Consider the following 24,978-nt stretch of genomic DNA (forward strand, 5'->3'; position numbering starts at 1 on the left):
ACAAGGCAAAAAGGGTTCTTGAAACCAAAGATCTTGCCCAATGAATTGTAGTGCATTGTGATAAAAAATTACACCAGAATGAAAATATGTTTGAAGGGCATAGACTTTGATTTCTACTTTTGATGACTCACCAAATACAGCAAAATATAACTGACATTTTCTTATCTATGCTGGATTTTATTTTTTTTTTTTGTATTCTGTATAGTTGTATTGATTTCTTAATGATACAGCAATTCACGCATTATTCTGGTACTTCTTTTTTTGTTCTTTCTGGCTAGTAATTGTATGTGAATTATGTTTAAACATCACAAGGTCTTGCTTTTCATTGCTTGATAAATCCAGTAGTTACCACCTTCATTTATCCCTCTCTGCACCTACAGTTCAAATTAGAAGAAAATGCAAGGAAGTAGATGGATTGTATGAAAAGGAAATTACTTTTTCACACACACTTTCACAGGAATGAACTGTATTGTTGGCTGCTCACCTGTCCTCAGAGTGTAATGGTGGTAGTGATTAAGAACAATTATGAATTTCCTTTTAAACATATTTTTTAAATTTCTTTTGAGCTGTTTAGGAGAGAAGGTGTGGTGTGAAGGGCTGAATTTCATGTACAGACTGGAAATCACACCTGCATAAAAGAAAAAGGTGTACAGCATTTGCAGCTCTTGAGTTTCTATTCAGAGATTTAAGACGAAGGGTATTACAACGTCCCAGATTGGGTGATGTAAAGTGATAGGCACTGAGCAGTGGGTTAGGTTTGTTTGACATAAAGTGATTTTCTTCTAGCTTGATTTAGTCACAGGCTTCGAAGAAATTTGAGTAACTTAGGCTTGAAATGCACCTTTTTGTCTGAGGTAGCTTGCTGGATACAGTGCTTTTGCTAATGAACTTGATTTCTAAAGTAGTATTTCCTTTACTTTAGAATCAGAGGGAGAGACCTCTAAAGGAAAAGCATTGCTCATTTCCATAATTTCACCAGTAATGGCAACTAGTCAAATCACATAGTACAAAAATCAGGTATCAGCTACCCTCAGTACTGGCAACGTTTATTGCTGTTTTATCCTTGTGTCTGCACAGGGTTGCTGATGTTTGACATTTATGGTAGGAAGTCTGTATTAGAAACAACCTGTTACGTTGTGTGGTGGTGTCTTTTAGAAGCAAGACTTTGCTGGTATTACATGATGACAAGTGGAGGTTGAAGAACATACATCTCTTTGAGTGAGCATGATCATGATTTAATTGTTGCATGTGAATCAGGCGAGTTCAGAGTGTGATGGTTGTGAATTGGTGACATCTCTTAGCAGCATAAAATAACATCTTCTAAAATAGGCAATACTAGAGGTATGAGCTACATGCCCTACTTGCAAGTGACAAATATTTGGGAGATTTCTGTAATGGTTCTTGATGTTTACAGGAGGACACAAATGCACTGAGGGACAGGAGCTGGTGTTTCCGTGCTGACAGTGCTGAAAATGTCAAGTGTCCTTGAGGAATGTCACAGTGACCTGTGGTTGCAGCTTGAAGTGGGGGTGGAGTAAGTGGTGTGTGGTTCTGGAGGGAGTCACATAGACAACAGTGCTGTCCTAAGCTTCGCTGTAGCTTGAAGTTGCAGGGTGAAGTTTCATAGCCTTATTAATAAGCTGGTCTTAACATAGAACTGCTACCGAAAGAGTTTATGCACAGGTCATTTTGTTGAGCTGACCTAATCTACTGGGTAGCTGCTACTGTAAAGAGAGAGGCTTGGTTACTTGTTTTGCTTTTCCTTGTGTAGGCTCTATGGTTATCTTTTCTCTCGTGTTAGCTTTAGCTGTTTAGACCTTTCAATTACTTGTTTTCATGTTCGAGAAAGATTTGTTTGATTTTTCATTTATCTATTTCACCACTGCTGGGAGTTGGAGCTCCTGATGCACATCTGATGAACATCTAATTAGTGTTGATATCATAGTTTGAGTGGCAGTGCTTAACCAGAAGTGAAGAAGGGAGGGTAACATTGAAACCTTCCCTTTTATGTGTGCTTGATACCTTGTGTGATTTACCTCAGGAAACAAGTCCTGGTTCTGTAGTTCTTAAAACTCCATTGGTGCTGCTGAATGCATCTACTCCAGGGGTGATACCTGCTCCTGGCCAGTGCTGTGTGTGGTGGCAGAATTTATACTTTATTGGGCCAGTATCCTACACAGCAGGCTGGCCACCTTCGTGTCGAGGGCTTGTGATTTGGGTCCTCTGTGCTACCTCTGGGGCTCTAAACCTTAGTTCATCTCATGTGAGCCAAATGTGAGCAGGAGAGAGCTGTGTTGTGTAAGAGGGGTTTTTATGAAACCGAGGGTTGTGTCACACGCAGGAGCTGTGGGAGCTGTGAATGGGTGTGCTCTCCTGGAGTGCTCTGGTAGGACCAGCTTGGTGCAGTCCTGTTATTGTGCTTTCTGGGGGGTGTTCCCCTGAGCTTTATCTTGAAAGAAAAGTTGGATTGCACTCTGAGGAATATGGAAACAAACTAACATCTGTACAGAGTGGAAAAACCAAAGTACAGGGACAAACTACCTGAAATTACAGACTTATCTGTGGAGAGGTTTTACTTCTGTGAACTTTAGTTTAATTTATATAGCAGTTTTCCTGAATTGCAGACTGTAAGGTATTAAGTAATACTTTTAAATTTAGTATAATATATTGTAGTTGCTTTCTTTTCCTTTGTTGCAGCATCCAACTTACTTTTAGTCTTTGTAGAGAGCTGTGTACTGTGCTTTTATTACTTTTATGTCACCCTGTAGTCTTAAAATTAAAGAAATTCAAAAGTATTTTGGGTTTAAGTATTTTAATTCTCTTTTTATAATTTTTGCATCTTTCAGGTACATGCAGAGTTTCCTTGAGCTTTTAGAATACGAAAATAAAAGTCCTGAGGATCCTCATGTTCTGGATGAGTGAGTAATTTATTTATTCTAATAGTCCATTTTAAAATAAGTTGTCTCAAATACCAAATGGTTTGGTAATATAGGAAAACATAGGAAACCTTATTTGTAAGGTAGAATATGTATGGCAAAAGCCAAAATTGTAATCTGGAGTAGAATATAGGTATTTAAGTGCTTTCTAACAATGTAATTTGTATTTATGCAGATTGGTAGTTTAAGAAATTGAATGAAATGCTTCCTCCAAGGCTATATTGAGAAAACAGCATGGATGTGAGATTATACTTGTGTATCAGCTCCTTAAAACTAAAATGTCATTTTAGTATCCATTGAGCTTAGTGCTCTGTTGTGGAGAGTATGTTAACACATTAATAGTTGGATTTTTTTTTTTCAGTTTGAAAGCATTCTAATGTGTCAGTCATTGGTTTTTATCTAAAAGCTTTTTTAATGGACTTCAATTAGTTGGTGCTCACCTAATTCACTGAATAACATTACTTGAGAAGAAAGGAAAACCTAAAAAATTTTCTTTATGAACAAAATCATATTGAAATCGCTATTAGAATGTTTCCTTGAAATCTATATGCATAAAACAGAAAAGAACCCCACATGTGAGAACAGCAGGTTCAACATATGCATCAAAGACTTGAAAGCAAAACAACAAAAACACACACACCTGTCCAACACTAGGGTCTGTTGTTACCCTGTACCTACAGCAGTCAATTTGTTTCAGGCTATTACTTATTGCAGGTTTTTTGTTCCATCAGTTAGCTTTCTTAGGATAGTTTGTATTTCGGATTTCTTTTTAAGCTCTGAAATCCTGCATGGTCAAGCAGTGCTTTATAGAGAGTCTCATAAAACATCTTACTCTGTTTGTGCACCATGTGGCCTGTGCTGTGCAAAAATGATGTTTTGCCTTCAGCAAATTTCAGATACATTAGCTGTCATGTTACATTAGGTTAAATAAGGGCTTTAGGAGGTGCTGCATTTCAAATGTTGTGCTCTTTTGGTTGTGAGTGTTTTATCTGAGATTTTGACACTTTAGCTTTTGTGTTTCAACCAGTACATGTAGGAGAAGCTCAAGTGCAGGGCCAGGAAGTTACCTGCATGGCAGAGCTGTAGAAGGAGCCATAAGGATTACAGACTGACTAAATTGTGGTGCTATTGAAAAAGGGGAAAGTACCCATTTACTCAGAGTGAGTGCTATGCTGGAATGCTGCCTGCAGTTCTGGGTATTACCTTTTAAGAAATTAAAACACTCACAGACATTACTGATGTGAAAGGAGCAAGATTTAGAGACTTGGATAGTTCCACCTCTGAATAATGCTGAAGGCATTTGTTTAGACTGGCAAAAAAAATTATTGTGGAGACACTGGAACTCTGTGTATGCCAGAAAAATAATATCACTGTAAGAAAGGATAATTGGTTGCTCTAACTGAATAACTGGAGAATTAAAAACTGTCTAGTTTTTATTAAAGATGAGAATATGTTCAAAAATATAGGCAAAGTTGAGAATATGGGCAAAAAGTAAAGACTGTAATATGAATGAGAACCGACTGAAGGGTATAGAGCCTCCCATTTTAAAAGCTTTTGTAAATAGATAGTTTTTAGTGGCATTCTAGACGTGCTTATTCTGTTGAGGATAAATCAAATCAATTTTTCAACCACTGCTAGCTGTTATATTTTGTGATTCTGTATTTACTGTTTGCTGATGACACAGGAATTTCTATTTGTGACTAGTTTATCAGTAGGCTTTCCTTTATGGGATTAAGTTACCAAAACTAAGGTATCTGTTGCCCTTTGAGATGGCATGAGCTGTCCTAAACATCTGACTGAGCTTGGCAAATGTAACACAGGTCCTCTTAGGCCTTTAATGTCCTGGATGTGTGGGTTGAGGCAAGGTGGTTGTGTAGCTTCTGAAACCATCTTTGGTGTATTTAGGTAACTGAATTTCAGCTTTTTATGAACTTCAGAGGTTGAAGGTAGATTACAGTATAATAAATATATATATTTATAAAGGCTAATGAGTAGTTCTCTTGGAGATCTATTTTTAGAGTCATAATTAACACATGAATTATCTGATTCTGCCATATGATATGGCATTCATGATATTGTTTCATGGCAACTGCAAATACTGTTTGCAATGCTCTATATGATTATGGCAGAACAAATATTTCATAATGAAGCAAATATCAATATCATTCAGGATAACTGTTTGTTAAAAGTTTTGAAATCTTGCAATTGTTGTATTCTGTGTGATTAAGTATGTATAATAAGGATGCATGGAATTTATTGCTACCTATTGAGGTGAAGTTCAGCTAGGCTCTTTGATAGTAAGAATTGTCTTCTCTACTGCATCTGGCCTGTGAAAAGAGATTAAAAATGTATTATCCAATTAAAGAGAAGAAGATTTGTTCTTTTTGGCAGTATTGGATAGGCTATCTAAGATTAGAAATTCAGATTTACTTTCCTGCTCTGAGATGTCATCTATTCCTAACTTACTGAAGGCTATGCCATTTAATTGCATATTGACCTGTAATTAGAATTTTTAAATATTCTTTACAAACTGTCTTTCAACAATACTCTTAACTGTGTCCATATTTATCTTATAACAACCTGCAGATACATCTAACGAATTTCTCAACTCCTGTGTCAGTATTCCATGTTGCTGCTACATAGCCCTATCCTACTTTTATGTGTTGTGGTCAGAAGCATATCAGGAATCCTGGTAGTTAAATGAGCTGCTTTTCAGTGGTAAAAACTCCCACATTTCTGAGTTCAATTAAGTTTGCACTAAAGTTTTCTGTTCTTTTCAGATTGCACGTATCATTACATAGGGAACTTGAGTGTTGTCTGGGACTTTAAATGTCTTTAGGGATGCATAAATAGGAATAGTTCTTCAACCAAATTGGTTTGCTTAAAGAAAATCCTAGAAGATAAGGTATGCCTGGACCTTTGGACCAAAGCCTTTTTTGTGCAGGCAGTACCTGTGGGGTATCTCTGAGTACCTTGCCAAGAGCAGCCTATAATGAGGGGTTGGAGCAGCTTCATCTCTTGGCTCCTTTCCACTATGCTGTTCCTGTATGGAACATGCTGTAGAACAGCAGGTTTTACATGTTAATGTTACAGGGTATGTGGCTCATAGGACAGAAGACCCAGCCTTGCATCCTTTGGCCATCGAATGCCCATCCTTGTCTGAGGCCTGTGGGATATCAGGTGATTTAGGCATTTCATGATGGCCCCCATCTCTTCTCCCTTAATTAGTGCACAAGATGTGAGTCTTGCCCGGGTGGAAGTGCCTTTGTTCAAGTTCCATCCCAGCACCTTCTGTCTGGAGCTGGTGTCCACCTCAGACACTCAAAAAACATGAAGAATAACAGACAAGTTGATTTTTTGAAGTGAGAGTGCCTTCCTGTCAGCTGAGGTGGACTTCAGTTTAGCTCCCCTTCTCTCCTCTGCTTCTGTTACCCGGATTAGCCAGAACAGAAACTGATCCTTCAAGAAGGTTGGATATCCACAGATATGCTCTATCAGTGTTGGCAGTAGTTCTTCAATTACTGTTTTTTTTTAATCAGTTGAACAGAAAACTGTCCCCTGACTATTTGTGGTTTTATTGCCGCTTGTCTGGTATTCTCAGAGTTTGGGCTCACTTTCTGAGGAAAGCATTTTCTGTATTAGTGTTACAGTATTATAGATGTCATCCATGCAGTGGCACAGCTGTGTGTGAGGCTACACAGTGAAGTGAATTGGGAAATGGATGTAGTGGAAGGATAGCCTGCTTTCAGCTCTGTGGTCCCTAAAATGTTAGAGAGTGTGGCCAACAGAGGCAGCAACGCCCCTGCAATGGAGAGGGTGAGTGATTATAGGAGTAGGTGCAGAGACTAAACTAAAGCCTAGTGTTTTTCAGAGTTGCCCAGCTTCTCTGTGCTCCTAGTGTATGAATTGGAGGGCAGATGCATGTTCTTGGGCGTTACCTTTTTGTGAACATTGGGCAAATCCTTTGAAGAGATTTTTTTCTTTGGCGTTGTTCTAAAGAAGCATTTTAGAAGTATTTCAATTTCTCTGTTGCCTTCTGTTGGTTAGCTGACCTTATGAAGCCTCACTGCAGCATTGCCACATTTCTGTCACTGTCAGTAGTATGGGCATTTGTCAAATGGTAGGTTACCTTTTTGGTAACACAAATATTTTTTTTGAGCTGTAGAGGCGTCAGGTGGAAGTTTTTCTGCAGTTCTGCCAAACAGTGTGATAACAGGAGCCCTGAGATAAAGTGTCCACGCTTGGTGAAGGGTGCAAGCAGGCAGAAGTGTTGGAAATTTCCCAAGATGTCACGATCCAGTAAACACAGAGGTTGAAGCTGTGTTTCAAAAATCGAAGGGTTTGTAAAACATGCTGTTGACGTGTGCTCTCAAAGGACACTTAGTGCAGCCTCTACACCCTCGAGTTTCTTTGCTGATTTTTCACTTCGTGGCCCTCTCAAGGGAGGGTGTGAGGGGAGTGTCCTAGAGCTGGGAGCCACTGAGGCCATCAGCTGCCAGCATGTCTGAGATAACATGCCACAAGGAACTTGGTAAACAAGGACCCTTCCTTTCTGCAGCACTGCAATCAAAATAGTGTTCTATAAGCAGTTTCAGCTAAATAAATATTGGAGTACATCTGATTAGGAAGGTGCCATTTTGTTACTTTTACATAATGTGAAATGCTACTGTAATTAATTTTGAACTTTAGAAGTAGATACACTTTCTAGTACAGAAATCTTTGAGTGTGAACTTTCACCTCTCTTTCTGGTGATACTCAGCTGCCAGCTAGCACTGATTCAAAAAAGAGCAGCTGTTCAGAAAAACCCCAAACCATTGCATTTGTTGCATTTAAAAGGGTTTTTATTCTACTCATCACATTCGTGTTTTTCATCTTTCAGGTAATACTATCCATAAGAGATACTAAAAAAAAATCCCTTTGTCTTTATGTTGACTTTCTTATGCTTGTTTTTTTGCACTGTAGCGATAGAGCAAAATAGAATAATTTATACAGGTTATTAGGAAGTTAATTAATGAATGTCACAACACAAGTTATTTCTATTTGCATGATTTTTTAAGCCTTTGTTTATTTAACACCTGTGGTAATGCCTTAAGTATTCTTCTGTTAATACAGAAACCACTGAAGCTCACTTAACTAAAGTAGCTTCTTATTAATAATTTCTCATTTGTCAAACCAATGGCATTATTTATTCTTTGTGGTTTTGAAAATACACAGAATTGTGGACAAAAAAATAATCGGTAAGCAACATTTTCAGAGCTGGTTTGGAGTATTCCCAGTTAATCCCATGAACAATTAAAAAAATTCCTTGATATGGTCTCCCACAGTTTGACTGCAATAAAAGCTTTGTGGCTTTCAGGGGTGTAGCAGGTAGAGGGACTGTAAGTAATGAGTGTTAAGATTGAGGAGATGTGTTGCTATTTGTGTTCTGCTACTTTGAAATGTACATATATTCTTCTTGTGTTTGTCCCTTTAAAAGCATTTGCTTGATGGAAGCACATGAGTGAACTCAGTTCTCTTGGAAGATGGAACAAGGGGTTTGTCATATAAGTGCAATAATGAGGCATTCCTTTATTATATATTTAATTATATGCTGACTAAGCTTCAGCTATGATTTTGCTCGTCTGCAACAGATAAACCTGAGCCCTTTGCCCTTTGGCATGCTCTGTGCATTTAAGCACTTTGGTAGTGGGATATCAGTGAACAATTTGCCCTCTTGGCATCAGATATGTATTGGGGATAGTAGAGGTATTTAAAAAACAAATAGCAGAGCAAACAACAGGAAAGAGTGTTGTCAGTTCTGTTTCAGATGTGACTGCAAACATTGTTTCCAGCTCTGCTCTTCACTAGAGTCTTGTTGCTCAGAAACAGAGAAGCAGCACAAGTACAGCCAGGCACCAGTCTCTAACATCACCTCTCAGAGGTAACAGATCACACAGAGCCAAGACTTAATAAACACTAAAAATCTATAAACTTTTTGGGCATTAAATGTTCCAAGCTGCCCAGTCAGCAAGACTGGTAAGAAAGAGAACAGTCATTCTGTCCTGTGATAGTATTTAGAAGGGGAATTAGGCAGTTAAAACTTCCCCTTTTCTATGCAACAGAGTAGTGTTGAAAGACTGGTGAACTGTTTGTTAATACACAGGCAAAAACGGACAGCTAGTCTTAGGATCAGGAAAAAACTAGTAAAAATGAATCCTACATTCCTTTGGCAGTGTAGAGTGGGAGAAATTATTTTAAAATGTATCATTTGTTAAGAATGGTGTAAAAAAAAATTACTGGCCTGACTAAGTGGTGCTGAAAAGGAAGAAAACATCTGATTTATATGTGGTGACCATTGGTGAATGGCTGGTCTTTTCTACTTTTTCTGGTCTTTGTTCTTTCCCTTGCTCATTTGCAGGGGGATTGGACTAAGAGACCTTTCAGTGATTTCTGTGATTCTTTCATTAGCTGGTGTATATTTTACTTTTGATAAAAATAATTAATACATTTCTTTTCAGTATTCATTATAAATCCACAAAGAATGTTCTATTGATGTTTTTTGGAAAAGGATCTGTAGAGTTGCAGATACAGACATAGCTGAACAAGTCTTCCAGCTCTGCTTTCTTTGGAAAGCTGCATTTCACCGTTTGTGCTTTCTAAAATAGCATTACATAAATATTGTGGTGTTAACATTAAATTAATATTGGAGAATGTAGCAGAGTTGAGTAGTACTGATTTTCTGTGTTTCCACTTCAGAAAGCTATTAATAATTGGTATTTCAAGTATGTATGGGTTTGCCTGTGGGGGGAAAAAAGGATGAGCACATTGGAGATCATAGGTGTTGAGCTGCCTTGGCAGGAGAAACAGAAATCCTCCAAGCTGTTTCAAAGGAAGTGCTTGTTAAAAGCGATGGGATTGTTATCCTAAAAGTTGCCGAGCTCTGGAAGAGAGCTCCGTTGTATTCACTCTGCCATCCAGTGGTGTCAGAGGAAACTGAACACGAGTCACACAATTGCACAATGTCACATAATGTCCTGAGATTTTAACTTAGCCCAAGAGATGCCCGGTGAAGGAAGTGCACTCGAAGTTCACTGCATGGGTTGAGGTGTTGGGAAGAAAACATGAATTTTTCTAAGGAAATTATAAAGGATGCTGAGGTTGTTTTTCCTGAGTTCCTTTCCAATCTCCTAGCTGCTGTTAGAAGTTGCAGGGGATGACAGTTATGGTGGTGCATATGATCACAGTGAAAGAATCTTTTACTATCCGTCAGTGTTGAAGAGAGATTAATTTAATTTCAAGGAATATTTGGGGAAGGAATAACTTAATTTGGGGCTCTAAATGCTTCACTGGTCTTCTGAGTGAGAGGTTGATCAAATACTTCTTTTTAAATAGGCTTGTTTTTAGGTACTGTATTTTTGTATTTTCCCTCTGATATTTTTTTTATTGACTGGGAGGCATAGTAAACAGATAATATGGTTATGCTGTTGTTGAATTTAATTTTATTTCTAACAATCTGTTTCTAATTTTGTTTCCTCCAGCTTTTTAGATGTTTTAATTAAAGTCAGGAACAGACACAATGACGTGGTTCCAACCATGGCCCAAGGGGTGATTGAATACAAGGAAAAATATGGCTTTGATCCATTTGTTAGCAGTAACATCCAGTATTTTCTAGATAGGTTCTACACCAACCGCATCTCTTTCCGTATGCTTATTAACCAACACAGTAAGTAATTACTTTTCTCTTCCTTGAAAACTCATTAATTATTGCTTGTAAATCTGAAGATAAAGCTTTCTTTTGCATTTTTTTTCCTTCTCATGCCTATTCTGTGGTAATTATGGCGAAAGATATACTGGCAGCTGGTTAATTTGATACTTTACAATGATCAGAAATGAATCCAAAACACCAGTGTGCTTTCTTTTAGAATTGTCAGTCTTTGTTTAGTGTGGCTGTCGCTTTTTAATCTTGTTGGCTGAGATGGCTTGGGAAGGGATACATGACATATTTTTAGGTGGTAGTAGTAGAGTAGTTGTATCTCCCTGCTCACAAAGCTTTCATCATAGTTTGTAAAGCTCATGTTTATTTCATAATGAAATGCAAAGATGCTGTAAATTTTGAATAGGTTGGGTACTATACATATTGTTTTTTCTGGCAAATTATCTAGACTTTCTTGCCTTCTAAAGAGGTTAAGTATTTCTGACTAAAGTTTTAAATTATAGCTCTTGTCTTCCCTTACTTTCTATTTCCTATTTACGGATAAATGCTGGAATTAGTCATCCTTTGTCATTAGGTTCTGTTTCATTTGTTGTTACTAATAAACTCACTTTTTTATATTCGTATTACAGAGTGAAGGGAGCTACTTGCACAGCTCCTATTAACCAGTATGTGCAACCATGCAGAAAATGATCTGTATAAAGTTAAGGACAGTCTTCTGGTCTGTTTTAGTGTGTCTGTGCCTTTTAGCTCTAGAGCTTCGTTCTCTGCTCAGTATTCTGCTTTTCTGAGCTCTTAGAAATTGTTGTACGCTAGAGATAATGTGGATGCTGGAGTATGAGGTGTTTTACTACAAGTTGTATGTCTTTCCAGTAACCTTTCATGTGACTAACAAATGCCTTCCTGTGTATGTACAGATAACTTGAATGTGGCTAAGCATACAAAATGAGATGAATATACAGCTTTTTCTTTACTTGCAACTGGGCAGAGAGGTGACAGACATAAAACTAAGTTAAAAGGTTTTCATCGAAGAGTTCTAGCAATAGAGTACAAACATTGTCCTAATAGAATTCTTGGGCTAAGTGCTAGCATAATTTGCACTTACTCTAAAATATTAAACATGATTCATTGAACTGAACTAGCTTTTCCTGTGGATCCTCCTCTAACTGATTGGAGCTTAAAACTGCTTGTAGATGCTTAAAGTTTAGTTAACCTTGTATAATGTCAGTGTGTTAGCAGTGTTAGTGGTCTGTCTGTGATGGCAAATACTAATCTTGAAGCACTGAAGGAAAAGATAATTGGAAAGCAGAATGCAAACCCAAGTTGTATTAGTTTGCATTTCTGTTCCTACATTCCTGGCAGACTGTTTCCTGCAGCACTCTTCTGCAGGACACAGTGCCCAGTGTGTGAGCTTGCTGTGCCCAGGGTAGGAAAAGCTTTCAGATATAGACTTTTGCTCACCTCATGCTGCACCTGCTTCATGTCAGAGCTCACTAACTTGCTAAAATGGCAGAAAAACACTCCTGAAATAAAGTTCAAAACCTTTCTACTTCTTTGAGAGTCTCCTTTAAACTCTTGGTGAAGGGTTTGGTGAGTACCAGACCCTTGTACAAAGAGGGAGTGGGGATCATACTGCTGAGATCCAGGGAGAAAGTCGAGTGAGTGAGTGAGACCTCTGTGCCAGCTGTGAAATTGCAGCTTAGGTGAGTGTAAAAGGCTTTTAATGATGCCTTACAGTTCCACAGTCCTTTTTACTGTAATGTTTTCATTGTTGTGAATGCTTCTGTTCTGACATAATGGTATGAATGAATGGGTTTACATTTTAATTTTGTCTAATTTTTTATAATCTGCTTTGAAATTTAGGTTTTCACCTTAACCCTCACACATCACAAGTTCTGTTTTAAATAGTTTTAACTGTAAAAACTGAGATTTAAAAAAAAGGGAGGGAAGATGAGCAGTTAGGCAAGTAGTCTTCTTAAATGAGGATTCTGGCAATTTTCTGGAGTATCTTTTTACAAAATGATACAGTATCCAATAAATCTCAGATACCATCAGATTGAAACTTTCAGGCCTGCCTCAAGGGTAATAAATAATTTACTACCATTTCTTTTTTATTTTAGCACTTCTGTTTGGTGGAGATATTAATCCTGCTCATCCCAAACATATTGGAAGTATTGATCCTAATTGTGATGTGGCAGAGGTGGTTAAAGGTAAGATGAAGTTAATATTTTTGTAACTGAAATCTCCCAACTTCAAATATTCAGAAGGATTTTATTGAGATACAGGAAACTGAAAGTGATTTAAATAAATATCTTTTCTTGTTTTATTAAATGAAAGTTCTGCTCACAATAAAGCCCTAGGCTTACTGAGACTTTCTAATATCTTCATTATTGAGAAGAGAGAAATTTTTGGTCTGTTAACAGAACTAAGAAAGCAATTTGATTTTTAGTATTTGTACTTTTAAATATCAGATGAAGTGTCTAAATGTTTTGTTAAACTTCAGATATTTTCTTTGTGAAATACTTAGAGGTTCTCATGTCCTGCATTTGTATCACATGCTGGTATTACAGAAAACTGAGAGTAAGTGAAATTTCCATTTTGCTTAGTTTTGTTTAGCTAGGCCTTTCAGTAAAATGTGCTCAGGTGTACAGATTTCCCAGTGAAACTCCACTTGGCTCTGTCATCTGATCATACCACAGCTTGTTCTGTCTCCTGCAGAAGGCATGGATGTGATGGTTGTACCTGACTGATCTGGCACAGTCACACTGGAAGTCCTGTTTGCTGTGTGTTGTGAAGGTTTTCATGCTTTCAGAATGTTAGCAAGGAGGCATGAGGCAATGCTGGCTGCTTCAAGAACTCCATCGAAGGTTCACAGTCTGGGTGTGTCTATTTGCAGATGCAGGTCTTGCTGTAAGAGAGCATTCCAGGCTGTGTCCTTGGCTGCTGTTTGTGCAGCTGCGAAGGGTGGGAAGAATGTGCTTCTCCCCTTCACTTTCTCTCAGCCTTTGGTGAAGAGGGAGGGAAGCCTTTCTTATCTCTTAAGTCTGACCTGTATGATAGCTCACTTTGTAATGATTTTTACAGCTCTCTTACAGTTTTTTTTCTAGCTCATCTTGGCTCCTAAGGTGGCCTTTTTCAGCAGCTTTTTTTTCTTTTGATTGACCTTACTCCACTTTGATCTCAGCATTTTATATGTTACAGCTATGTTGTTTATTTAGCTTTGCCTTCTAATAGCAATATTTGAATGAATTTTGATCATCAGATTCACAGTTGCTGCCTTGGACAGGGGAGTGCATAGTGTCAGAAGGTGCTAAGTCCATTTTTCGAGCAAGTAGCTAAAATAGATTGTACACAACACTGACCAAACAAGGGCATAGCAAGCAGTGTCCAGTGTTGCCTTTCAAAGAAACAAAATGTCCTTAAAGACAGGGACTGTATAGTCCTGTCAAGGAGTCAAGGTGATTGAGGCCTTTTCCTTGTAGAATTGGTGGAGGGGTTAATTTATGTTCTGGATGCTGTCCTAGCTCCCAAATGTTCTGGTTCACAGGCAGCATTCTGAGCAGTTTATCAGTTAAAAATGTTGATTTTGGTACTGTATGTCGCAGCTATAAGCCCTGTATGCCCTTCAAACAATGAAGAAATGATTTAAACAGCCACTTCTTCCTTCAAGCAGCTACACCAAGTGTTGTGTCTGTGATGCCTGAGGTGGCTGTCTCTGTCTTGCCAGCTGTCCTGCATAAGACTTCTGAGCTGACAGCGAATTCACATTTTTTCCTGGAGTCAGGATTTTGCATTTACCAATATATCCCTCACTGTTATTGCTACTTAATCTCCATCCACACCGTGAAGCATGCTTTGAACTTCACAGTCTCTTTCACAGTCTTAGGACTCTGCCAAAGAGTCGGCTTTTAGAGGAAGATGAAATGTTAGATGGCACTCAGACTATTTGACCCAGATTTGCTAAGAAACCAGTAAGAAATCTTTCAAATACAGAATTGCAGAATGGGTCAGGTTGGAAGGGAGCACAGCGAGTCATGTGATCCAGCCTCCCTCCCTGCTCAAGCAGGGCCATCCCAGAGCACATGGCACAGGGTTGTGTCCAGATGGTTCTTGAACATCTTCAGTGAAGGAGACTCCACACCCTCTCTGGGCAATCTGTGCCAGTGCTCAGTCACTGCACAGGGAAGAAATTCTTTCTCATGTTCAGGTGGAACTTCTGTGCATCAATTCCTGCCTCTGGTCCTATTGCTCAGCATCACAGAAAGGATCCCTCCAAAAGGCTCCATCCTCTTGGTACCTCCCCTTCAGATACTTTTAAAAAGTGATGGGCTTCCCTCTCAGTTGTCTCTTCTCAAGGCTGAACAGGCCCAGCTCCCTCAGACTTTAATTGTAAGAGTGATGCTCCAGTCCTCTAATCATCCTTGTTGCCCCCCACTGGACCCACTGCAGTGTCCCCATGTCTCTCTTGTCCTGAGGAGCCCAGAACTGGACACAGCACTGCAGACACAGCTCAGTGGGGCTGAGTGGAGGGGCAGGATCCCCTCCCTGCCCTGCTGGCAATGCTCTCCCTGATGCCCCCAGGATCCCCGGGCCCTCCTGGCCCCCAGGGCACTGCTGGCTCATGGACAGCTCGTTGTCCACCAGGACCCCCAGGCCCTTCTCTGCAGAGCTGCTTTCCAGCAGGTTGGCCCCAGCCTGTGCAGGTGCCTGGGGTTGTCCTTCCCCAGGGCAGGACCCTGCATTTGCCTTTGCTGAATTCCAGACCATTCCTCTGCCCATTTCTCCAGCCTGTCAAGCCCTTCTGAAGGGCTGCACAGCTCTGGGGGTTTCAGCCACCCCTCCCAGCTCTGTGCCATCAGTGAACTCACTGAGGAGCCCCTGCCCCTTCCTCCAAGTCACTGATGAATGAGTTAAACAATACTGGGCCCAGTGTTGAACCTTGGGGGCCACCACTAGTGACAAAGGGTAACTTAAACTTTCTACCTGTGTTTCAACACTATGTGATTTGGGCTATGGGGAAGTATTTTCAGGGGGAATAATTTTTGGTTCAATGGGAAGGAATTAAGAATCTTATCCAGCTTTTCCCCAAAAAGATCTTGAAAATTAAGTATTGTAAACAGTATTGTGTTTGGGAAACCTGAATTTATGACTGCAATGTCATCCTTTTTTATTGGAGATGGAAAGAACAAGTATTAAATTGTGATCATGAAATAAAACCAAGTAGGTTTTATGGTCAGCCTAAGATTATATCCTTCCGTTTTTCAAACCCTGAACAAAGAAGAAAAATAGCTTCTCTCCAGTACTGTGCTTTTCTTTGTAGAGCTTTAGATAGAGTTTTCCCTTTCAACTGGGCTATGAGTGTACAGAGAAAAAAGGAATAGATTGAATACCAGCTTCATGCTTGTAAACTAGTGCTCAAAGTGAGTGTTCTGTTTGTGGTCTTTTACAGGAAGGATGAACACTGCTGATCATTGCTAGAAGATTTTCATAAATTAGTGTTTTTTCTGTTGTTTTGTAGATGCTTATGAAACAGCTAAAATGTTATGTGAACAGTACTATACAATGGCACCTGATCTGGAAGTTGAAGAATTCAATGGTAATTATGAAATCAGTTTAACTGATGTATGTAAGAAAATTAATTTCTGGTATCTGAATTATTAGTTTATCATCATGATGTTTCCTTCTTTATGCTGAAGGAAGAGTTCTATCTCCTAAATTCACTATCACTTTAAAAAAAATAAACCAAGACTCCTCATAACTGAGAAGGAAACATGCCTGCCTTCTTAATCTTCTAACAGAACTGAAACTTGTTTCATTCTGAAGTGTGCTTATAAACCCGTGAATTCCACTGGCACTCTCAGCAGAGTGGTGAGCCCTTCTGTGTAAGATGGCAAAATTGGAATTTTTATTAAGTAGTCTGTTTTAAGTCCTAACATAAACTTCTCACATGAAAATCTGTAAATCTGTTTCAAGTTGATTGCAGAGATGAAAACTGGATGACACAAAACTGATGAGACAGGCCTTGTCAGCATATTGACTGCTTTTTGTTCATTATTTTATTGACAAAAGGGAGCTTTTTTTTTTTTAAGTTAAAAAAATTTCCTGAGTGATCCTCTCTCAGATTTTGGACAGCGGCCAAACATAAGACTAAGATGGTTCCAAACCTCAGCAGAAGAATTGCAAAAGTCTCAGAAATAAGTAACACTCAATGGGAGAGTGTGATAAATGGAATATGTGTTGCTCACAGTACTACTGAGTAGTGTAAAAATATTTCTCTACACAAGGTGATACTGTCAGCAATGATGCATTGCCACCCATCTCTACCAAATCCAAAGGACCTGACCTTCCCCTTTTAAACCGAGTGATTCTAGAGATAAAAGTACTGAGTGTTGCAGCAGAGGAATCAATCAATGCAAAATTCATCTGAAGGCATAAGTAAAAAGATCCAGCAGTAGAGAAAGCAAGTTGCTGGAGCTGAAAAAAAAGTGAATAAAGAATTACCTGTTTCCTTTAAAGCAGCTTATTATCAAAATGAGGAAAGCAACAATTACCTCACAAGAACAACAATAACTCATTTTCTATCTCTGTCTCAAACAAGTGTGAATCAGTTTGCCTTGGTTTAGGTGAGGCATAAGGGAATGGGAGTATGAACAGACAAAATTAATAAAATAAAATATCAAGTTGCCTTGCAGAGCGTTGCTTTGGTCTTCTCCTTTTCCAAGGAGTTTTCACTACCATGTCTCTGAAAATAATGACTGGTATTATTACCAGCCCTCAGTGCCAAAAAGAATTAAGTTGACTCCAGTCATGTTCTTTGTGCATATTTATATCTTCCTGGAATTTATGAAGAGACAATTTGAGACTTCCCTTCAGTCTGAACTTCTGCTCAGTCTGACTCTCTGTCACTGCATAATTTAATGCCAATAGATACTTGAATTTTCAGGGATGACTTCATCTTCAGCACTAGAACTGTCCTGGAATGTATTAAATGCAGCTGTATTATTTCCTGCCCAAGCAATCAATGAGCACTCTGGCATTCAGAGCTGTGCCAAGCCATACCCCTCTGCTGAAACACTCACAGTGGGACAGCAGAGGACAAACAATTCAGTGGTGGTTTGGAATATGGAAGCTATGATATTGTTTGAAGTATATTTGAAAATTTTTATGAATACTTACATTTTGTGTGTTTAATGAAGGGGGAATATGTAGTAGTTTTTAGAACATTTAAACTGTGAGTTTTTCTTTAGGAATCTTTTTGTGCAGCAAATATTATGCTTAAATAGTATATGAGCATGTGAAAGTTACCCACGTAAGTAGGAAAGTTTTCTTGGTTAACATACACTGTTTTATGAAACCTGCCACTGCTTAGTGAAGCTTCATATTTAAACAAAGTCTGCTGACTGGATGGATTTGAAGATCATAATTATAATGTGTTCTTTCTGGTGACTAGCAGAAAGCTAGTGACTAAAATTTGGTTTTACGTCATGGAACTAATTTTCATAGGAAAATTAAAACATGGTTACATACTTGTCTGTGCCTACATGTTATTCTAGTAAAGGGCAATGATACAAAATACTGTTTTGAAGAAAAATAATCTGACATCTTTATTTCTTTTTTTAGCTAAAGCTCCAAACAAGCCTATTCAAGTAGTCTATGTACCTTCTCATTTGTTTCATATGTTATTTGAATTATTCAAGGTAGGTTGCACTTGTTAATATTTGGGAGAGTTTTGTGACTCTATCACTGTTGAAAATGAGATTCCTTTCACTTACAGCTCTTAAATGGTTTTTCAGTTTTCCTTTCTTAAACTTATTTTAAGTTTCAAACACTCTTTGCTGGTTTAAAAGCCAGACTTCAACTCTCTCTCTTATGACCTTGTGTGCTTAAAAACTGCCTGGTTTCCCACTTCTGTTGTGCTTTTGTACCTTTTTGTTTAACTTAGAACACTCATGATATTCTACTTTGGCAGTTACAGAATATTCATAGTCTTGCAGTTTTTATGAGCTTGCTTCTTTATTGCATATTTGAGGACTGGTTAGGATCAGTGTCTTTATTGTGAAAACAGACCCTGTATCTTTGAATAGTGTAGATGATATTCTTTGTTTTGATTTTGTGTTTTCTGAATAATTGGAACAAGAGTGAAAATGGAACATGTGAGCGCTGTTATATGGTTTGAAATGAGAGAGGAGGTCTCTGAACTGGTGCAGCTGAAGACCAGAAGTTGAGGGAAAACCTTGTATTTGGCCAGAGAGAAACTTTTTCAAAGTAACATTTTTTGGGGTTTGATTTCTGACATTTGTCAATTATGTTTATTTAAGTCTTCTCCCATTTTGCCATTTGTAACATTAGTTTTGAGGCAGAACAGATGAGAATTTGTATAGTACATGTGAGTATGTTTTGAGTACAAGTCATGAAACAGGCTGAAGCCAGTAAGTTGTAGCTGTAAAGAACTGGGAGGGACTGGCAGTGGGAACTCTGTTAACATGAAGTCCGATTGGCATATGATAACTTATAAATTGTGACCCAGGCTGAGAAAATGAAAACTAGCTTTCTGTGGTGAACATCACTGCTGGTGTGGTGCATGATGGAGGTGAAGGATGTTTTCATTCTGAAGATATATTTACTTAATTTCACACGAGGAGAAAAAAAAAATCCTGCTTTCTTTTCTCTGACTATATCAAATGAATAAAAGTTATATATAACAAGTTGTAATGTAAAAATTTACTGGGGAATTCATTGACTTGATGGCACTTAAATTTGTGTTAAATACAGCCTTTTCTATCTTGTACACAACTGTAGGACAGAGTAGATGCTACAAAACAAATTCAAGTTATAATTTGTCATAAAAAGCTTATATGTTAAACTTAGAATCAAAGAGACTGTATTTTCTTTAATCTTCAGAATTCAATGAGAGCTACAGTGGAATTGCATGAAGGTAAGAAAGAAGCCTGTCCATCGATCAAAACCTTAGTCACTTTGGGGAAAGAAGATCTATCTATTAAGGTAAATGCCTAAAAATAATACACAGCTTGCAAACCTGCTAGGTTTAGAGTAGTTTGACTTTTAATTTGAAAAAGCAAATTAATTATTGTATCACCTGCTTCATATTCATTAGAACAGAATATTTTCATTTGGGAAGGACCTACAAGGAACGTCTTGCCCAACTGCCTGACCACTTCAGGGCTGACCAGTAGTCAAAGCATGTTTGTGAGGGGGAGTGTGCAAATACATCTTGGCCATTGGCCATCTCTCCAGGAAACCTCTTCTGCTCTTTCACCACCCTTCCCATACAGAATTGCTTCTTGTTGTCCACTCTAAACCTCCCCTGATGTTGCAACTTTGAACTGTTCCCACATGTCTCATCACTGGATCCAGGGAGATGAGATCAGCACCTCCCTCCCCAGTTCCCTCCTCAGGAAGCTGGAGACCATGGCAAGGTCACTTCCAGCCTTCTTTTCTCCAAAGCAGACAGCCTAACTGCTCCTTTAATATTTCTAAAGTAATTTAGATAATGCTTCTTGATATTTTGTGGGTTTTTTTTTTCAGAACCTAATGTTTAAAACTCTTCAATTTTCATTCCTTAGATAAGTGACCAAGGTGGAGGTGTACCTTTAAGAAAAATAGACAGATTGTTTAACTACATGTACTCAACAGCACCCAGGCCCAGTCTGGAGCCCTCGAGGGCTGTGCCTTTGGTAAGCAATTGAAATATGTATTTAAATGTCCCTTTGCACCACTCTGATTTTACATTTCTCTTCACTGCAATCTGCTGGATCAGATTTTCCATTGAGGAAATGATTTATCATTAGCAAGTCTATCCAGGTAGAACAGGAGAAAATGAATTCTGTTATCATCACTTAGTCTACAGAATAGAAAATTACATTCTTGGTAACAAGCATAAAAAACCTGCATAAGCACAGTGTTTTCACAGGTTAATGGGCAGGATCTTTAGTGCTGTATTACTGAGCAGGTGAATGACCTAATGAGCTCCTCTTTGGTGTATAAATTACTGTTAATCTAAGTTTCCTATCATAAATGTATTAAAAAGCTGGGCCACGCTGCTCAGCACTTGAGAACCACCTTCTGGCATTGCACAAGCTTATACTGAGACTTGAAGATCATTTTACTGTAAGTTATGGATTGTAAAAACACATCAAAATACGTTCCTGAACCTGCATGTGGTATGAACATATTTGGTATATTCCTATTTAATTGGGAATATCTTATGTGATACTCCTTTCTGAGATGCACCATATTTCAAACAAAAATAATTCCCCATATTTTCATTTAGGCAGGGAAATTATTTCAGTGTTGAATGTATAGATTCTTTCAGCAAGCATGATTTTTAAAAAAATTAAAATAGTATTTCAAAATTGTTTTATTAAATTGCCTATTGGCTCATTGTGATAAAAATTGTATAGCTACTGTTCCACTTGACTGGTTTTCAGTAAGTGGATTAATACAGATACTGTATTTTGCCTCTTCTCATCTCTGTTGCTTCTGATGCAATCCTTTATCTCTAAGCCTGTTGAGAATTTGATTCTCTAAGAAATTTCCTTTCCCTGCTTAGGAGCATTCTCATCTAGCATGTTCCTAAATGGTTGGGTTTTTTTCTCCCCTACTGATACTGCTGTGCTTCAAGTGCCTTCAGATGGATAATAGGATGTGGGGCAGAGCATGGAATCACAGGATCATTAAGAGTGGAAATGACTTCCCAAGATCAAGTCCAACCTTTGACCAAACACCTCCATGTGGATTAAACCACAGCAAAGTGCCATGTCCAGTTGTTCCTGATCGCTTCCAGGGATGGTGACTGACTCCAGTACTTCCCTGACCAGCCAGTTTCAATTCTTGACAAACCTTGCAGTTGAAGAGATTCTTCCTGATGTCCAACCTGGCACAGCTTGGGGCTGTTCCCTCTTGTCCACATGACTGTTTTGGATATAAAATATTTAACTAAGTAAACTAAGGGTAAAATCAGAGTGACTCAGAGGTAATAAATTTCCTCTTAGCTTCTAAGCAGAAAGTCTTCATGGTGCTGCTTTGGTCCACAGTGGGTACCATTGTGGCATGGCAGTGCATTGCCCTGGGTTTACCCCTTTGCACTGTGGGAGGTGTGAAGCCCAGTCCTGTGTCTGCACTGACTTGGTACTGATCCTTCACAGCTCCTACCTCTACAGCACATCTGAGTCTTATGTTTCAAACTTCTTCTTTTTCGTAGAAAATCTTCTTGAATGTGATGAGTGAGAGGGAACAGGCCTTAATTCACATACAAGCTTTTTTCTTTTTCACAAATGGTAGAATCTCTCTTGATGCATAATCTATCCTCGTTCTGTCTCACTTTTGATCAGCAATTTACTGTATCAGACTACAAGGAGTTCCTGAAACTTGTTCTCAGGATAAACTTATACCTTGATTACCAGTTGTATTCACTATTAAACTGTCTCTTCCTTTGTAGCTCTGATTGTAAAATGTGTTCATCTTAGGACTGACACTATACTTTTTTCTTTTGCCAGTGCATCTTTAGCAATGTGTTGTTATGTTTATTTCCTCATCTTCAGAACTGCTTACTTTGATTCTATGGCATTTATCCTTGGGATTCTTCTTCTGTATCCCATTTTCAGGCTTTATTTTCCTTTCCCAGTCTATGCTACTGTATTCAAACCTACAAAGGATTCCCCTCTTTTGTGAGTCTGGCAGCTTTTGCCCTGTGAGCCTGACCAATGCCTGCACAAGACTGAATGCTGAGAAAAGCTGTTCAGCTCTGTTTTTTATATGTGTGTGCAAAAAGAAAAATGTCAAACTGGGAGTCTGTGCCATATCTTGCCTCTAAGAGGAAGAAGGACTTAGCAGTGAAGTTTGACAAGTTACGTATTATGGCCCAGATCCAGTTGTAAAAACAATTATTAAATGCTTTGTATGTCGGTCTGGAAATAAAAATCCTTCAGCAGAAAGGTTCCATATAAATCCTCTTTGTTGTCCATACAGAAGGAATTTCTTTATTGTTTAGTGCCGAAGATGAAACCACTAAAGAATTACAGTGCTGCAGAAGGTTGGTAGTGTGCCATCCCTGACTTAGGTAATATTCTAAGCTAAGCTGAGGTGCAGTGTAAATAGACATATTTTTCTGTTCTAGCATTTCTTCCCCTTGTTATATGATCCCCTGTCTAGTTTATGAAACATTCATGGGATTGGGCAGTGGAAGAGAGTTATGCTTCTGTTGATTGGGGAAAATTTTTGCTGCCTCTCATTGCAAATGTTGTTTAAATCCTGCTGAGAAAGTTTGTTACCATGGCAGCATTCAGATTCTAGCAGGTCTTAGGTTCATCTGCACTGCACATAGAGTACACATTAAAACACATGGTCATGTTTAATGATAGTAGGTTTTCTTAGGGAATTTAATGGTTTTCTCTGACAGCATTTGTTTATAACAGGAGAAACGTGGCTTAAATTAGTTTTAATTTAAATCTGTTGATGCTAATAACACAGAAATGTAATAACTTCCTATTTGTTTAATGCATACCCTAACATTTAATGATAAATTTGCTCTAAGGAGCTTTTCCTTTCTCAAGGCACATGTGCAATCTTGGACTATTCTGTCCTCTAGGTCAAATACAGATCTATGTAGTAAACACCTCCTGTTAATTATCTTTTGCAAAATAGAAGCTTTTCAAGGCAAGCATTTAACAAGATGCTCATCTGGGGTGTCTTGTCTCTGTATTTCTTGTAAGTTACCTGGTTTGGAAAGCACCCTAAAGGCAGTGCACAGAGAGGCTGACAGGAAATGCTTGAAAGAAGGTTATATGAAATAACGATGTGGGCTAGCACAGATCATAAAGGAACAAGAGCCAAACAGAAGCTGAGTTTTAAGGAGGGGTGGTTCTGGAGTGAGGAAAGTATAAAATGTTTTCAGTATTATTTGATATTGCCCTTTACTTGAGCTGGGCCTTGAGGTATGGACTGTCCACAAGTTCCCTTTTAGTCACTGTGCTTTATAATTTCTGTAATCTATTTATTGTCCAGTCTCCAGAAAACAAAGTCAGCTTTTGATATTTTTTTAGTTCTTTCTAAGACAGTCAAATCAAATTTTTAGAGGTTAAGAAAAAAGTCTCAAGTTTCAAGGCCAGGTGTTTGGAAGTGAGGCATATGTGTCTAGTGGGAGAGGAAATTTCTCTTTGAGCAATGTAAAACATGACGTTGGGAAAAGTGCAGCTAAGCAACTGCTTTAACTCTGTTAATGGACACTCAGGACTATGACAAGCGGCCTGAAAAAGGCATATTTGGCATTTCTGTTTCTCATTTTGTTCAGAAGAATGGAGTGAGCAACTGTAAACCAATCTAATAGTAAATTTAGAATTCTGTAAAAACAAGGCAGAAAAGGCCAAAAGATATTGTAGTAGACAATAGGAGACAGCAAGAGAATTTGTGATGGACACTGTAGTACAAGTTCTTTAATGTTCACTTCTCCCTCAAGGGATTTTTTTATAAGTGATACCACATATTAACTGTATATAATGCTTGCGAATCCTTCTTAGCATTCTCATTTTTGTATCATTTTAGGCTTTTGTTTATAGAATTCAGGGCATGTTTATCACTGTTCTGTCAGATTGCTTTTGTAGAAATATTATTTTGGAACAAATTTATTGGTTTTCTGAAAGCTTCAAGTGTCTCATTTTTCTCGTAGTCCACCCATACTACCTTGCCTTGTATATATTTGCAGGTTTTTTTTCCAAATGCTTGTGTGTTTAGAATAATTCCTTTATTGCACTGGATAGTCCTGAAAAATTCAGGTGGGATTTGGGTGCATAACAAACCACTGTGGTTCTCAACACATAGCCAGTCATCTGAAAGAGTAATTTTTTGAGCAAAATCTTATTCCCTGGCTCCAGTGAGAGAGACTTGGAGGATTTTCTTACAACTTTTCTGACAAGGGAGGGTTGGAAGAGTTGCCAACTGATTGATCTTGTTGCAGGCATGGTTACAAATATTAGTTTTGTCAATTTAAAATCTGAACTTTGTACCCATCAAGTTCATTTTGCTTTCAAAATTGTGTTGGACCGTACTGTGTCTCAGTCCTCAGGAGATCATTCAGTGCTGTGGAAACCTGGTCTTTTGTTAAACAGAGAGGATAATTTGCCTTACCTTTTTTCAATTTTTCAATTTTTTTATCACTTTGCCTTGTCTGTGTGTTCTTCTGAAGGACTCTATGGCACAGTGGCATCAGCAGTCACTTAATAGTGTGACCTAGATGAAGCAGACAAGAGTTATCTCTGGCTTTCTTGTGTAGTCTCCTGAGTGTGGAGACATTTGAGATAATAATCACAGGCTTGGGTGAGAAAAAATGTGCTGTCA

General features: G+C 38.3%; 1 protein-coding gene across 2 annotated transcripts in view; it reads left to right on the forward strand.

Annotated features, from left to right (window-relative positions):
- The window catches only part of PDK3 (pyruvate dehydrogenase kinase 3), a 50,474-nt gene that overhangs the window by 22,565 nt on the left and 2,931 nt on the right, over positions 1 to 24,978 (forward strand). The window contains exons 3-9 of one of the 2 annotated variants that reach the window (XM_014879711.2): positions 2,847 to 2,918; positions 10,454 to 10,638; positions 12,747 to 12,836; positions 16,145 to 16,222; positions 18,247 to 18,323; positions 19,528 to 19,629; positions 20,211 to 20,321. In XM_014879711.2, coding sequence (XP_014735197.1) covers positions 2,847 to 2,918; positions 10,454 to 10,638; positions 12,747 to 12,836; positions 16,145 to 16,222; positions 18,247 to 18,323; positions 19,528 to 19,629; positions 20,211 to 20,321 — 715 coding nt within the window. The remainder of the gene's footprint in view (positions 1 to 2,846; positions 2,919 to 10,453; positions 10,639 to 12,746; positions 12,837 to 16,144; positions 16,223 to 18,246; positions 18,324 to 19,527; positions 19,630 to 20,210; positions 20,322 to 24,978) is intronic. The other variant, XM_088160336.1, reaches the window with a different exon arrangement.

Source organism: Sturnus vulgaris, chromosome 2 (genome assembly GCF_052056855.1).
Source record: "Sturnus vulgaris isolate bStuVul1 chromosome 2, bStuVul1.hap1, whole genome shotgun sequence".
In the NCBI taxonomy this organism is placed as follows: Eukaryota; Metazoa; Chordata; class Aves; order Passeriformes; family Sturnidae; genus Sturnus; species Sturnus vulgaris.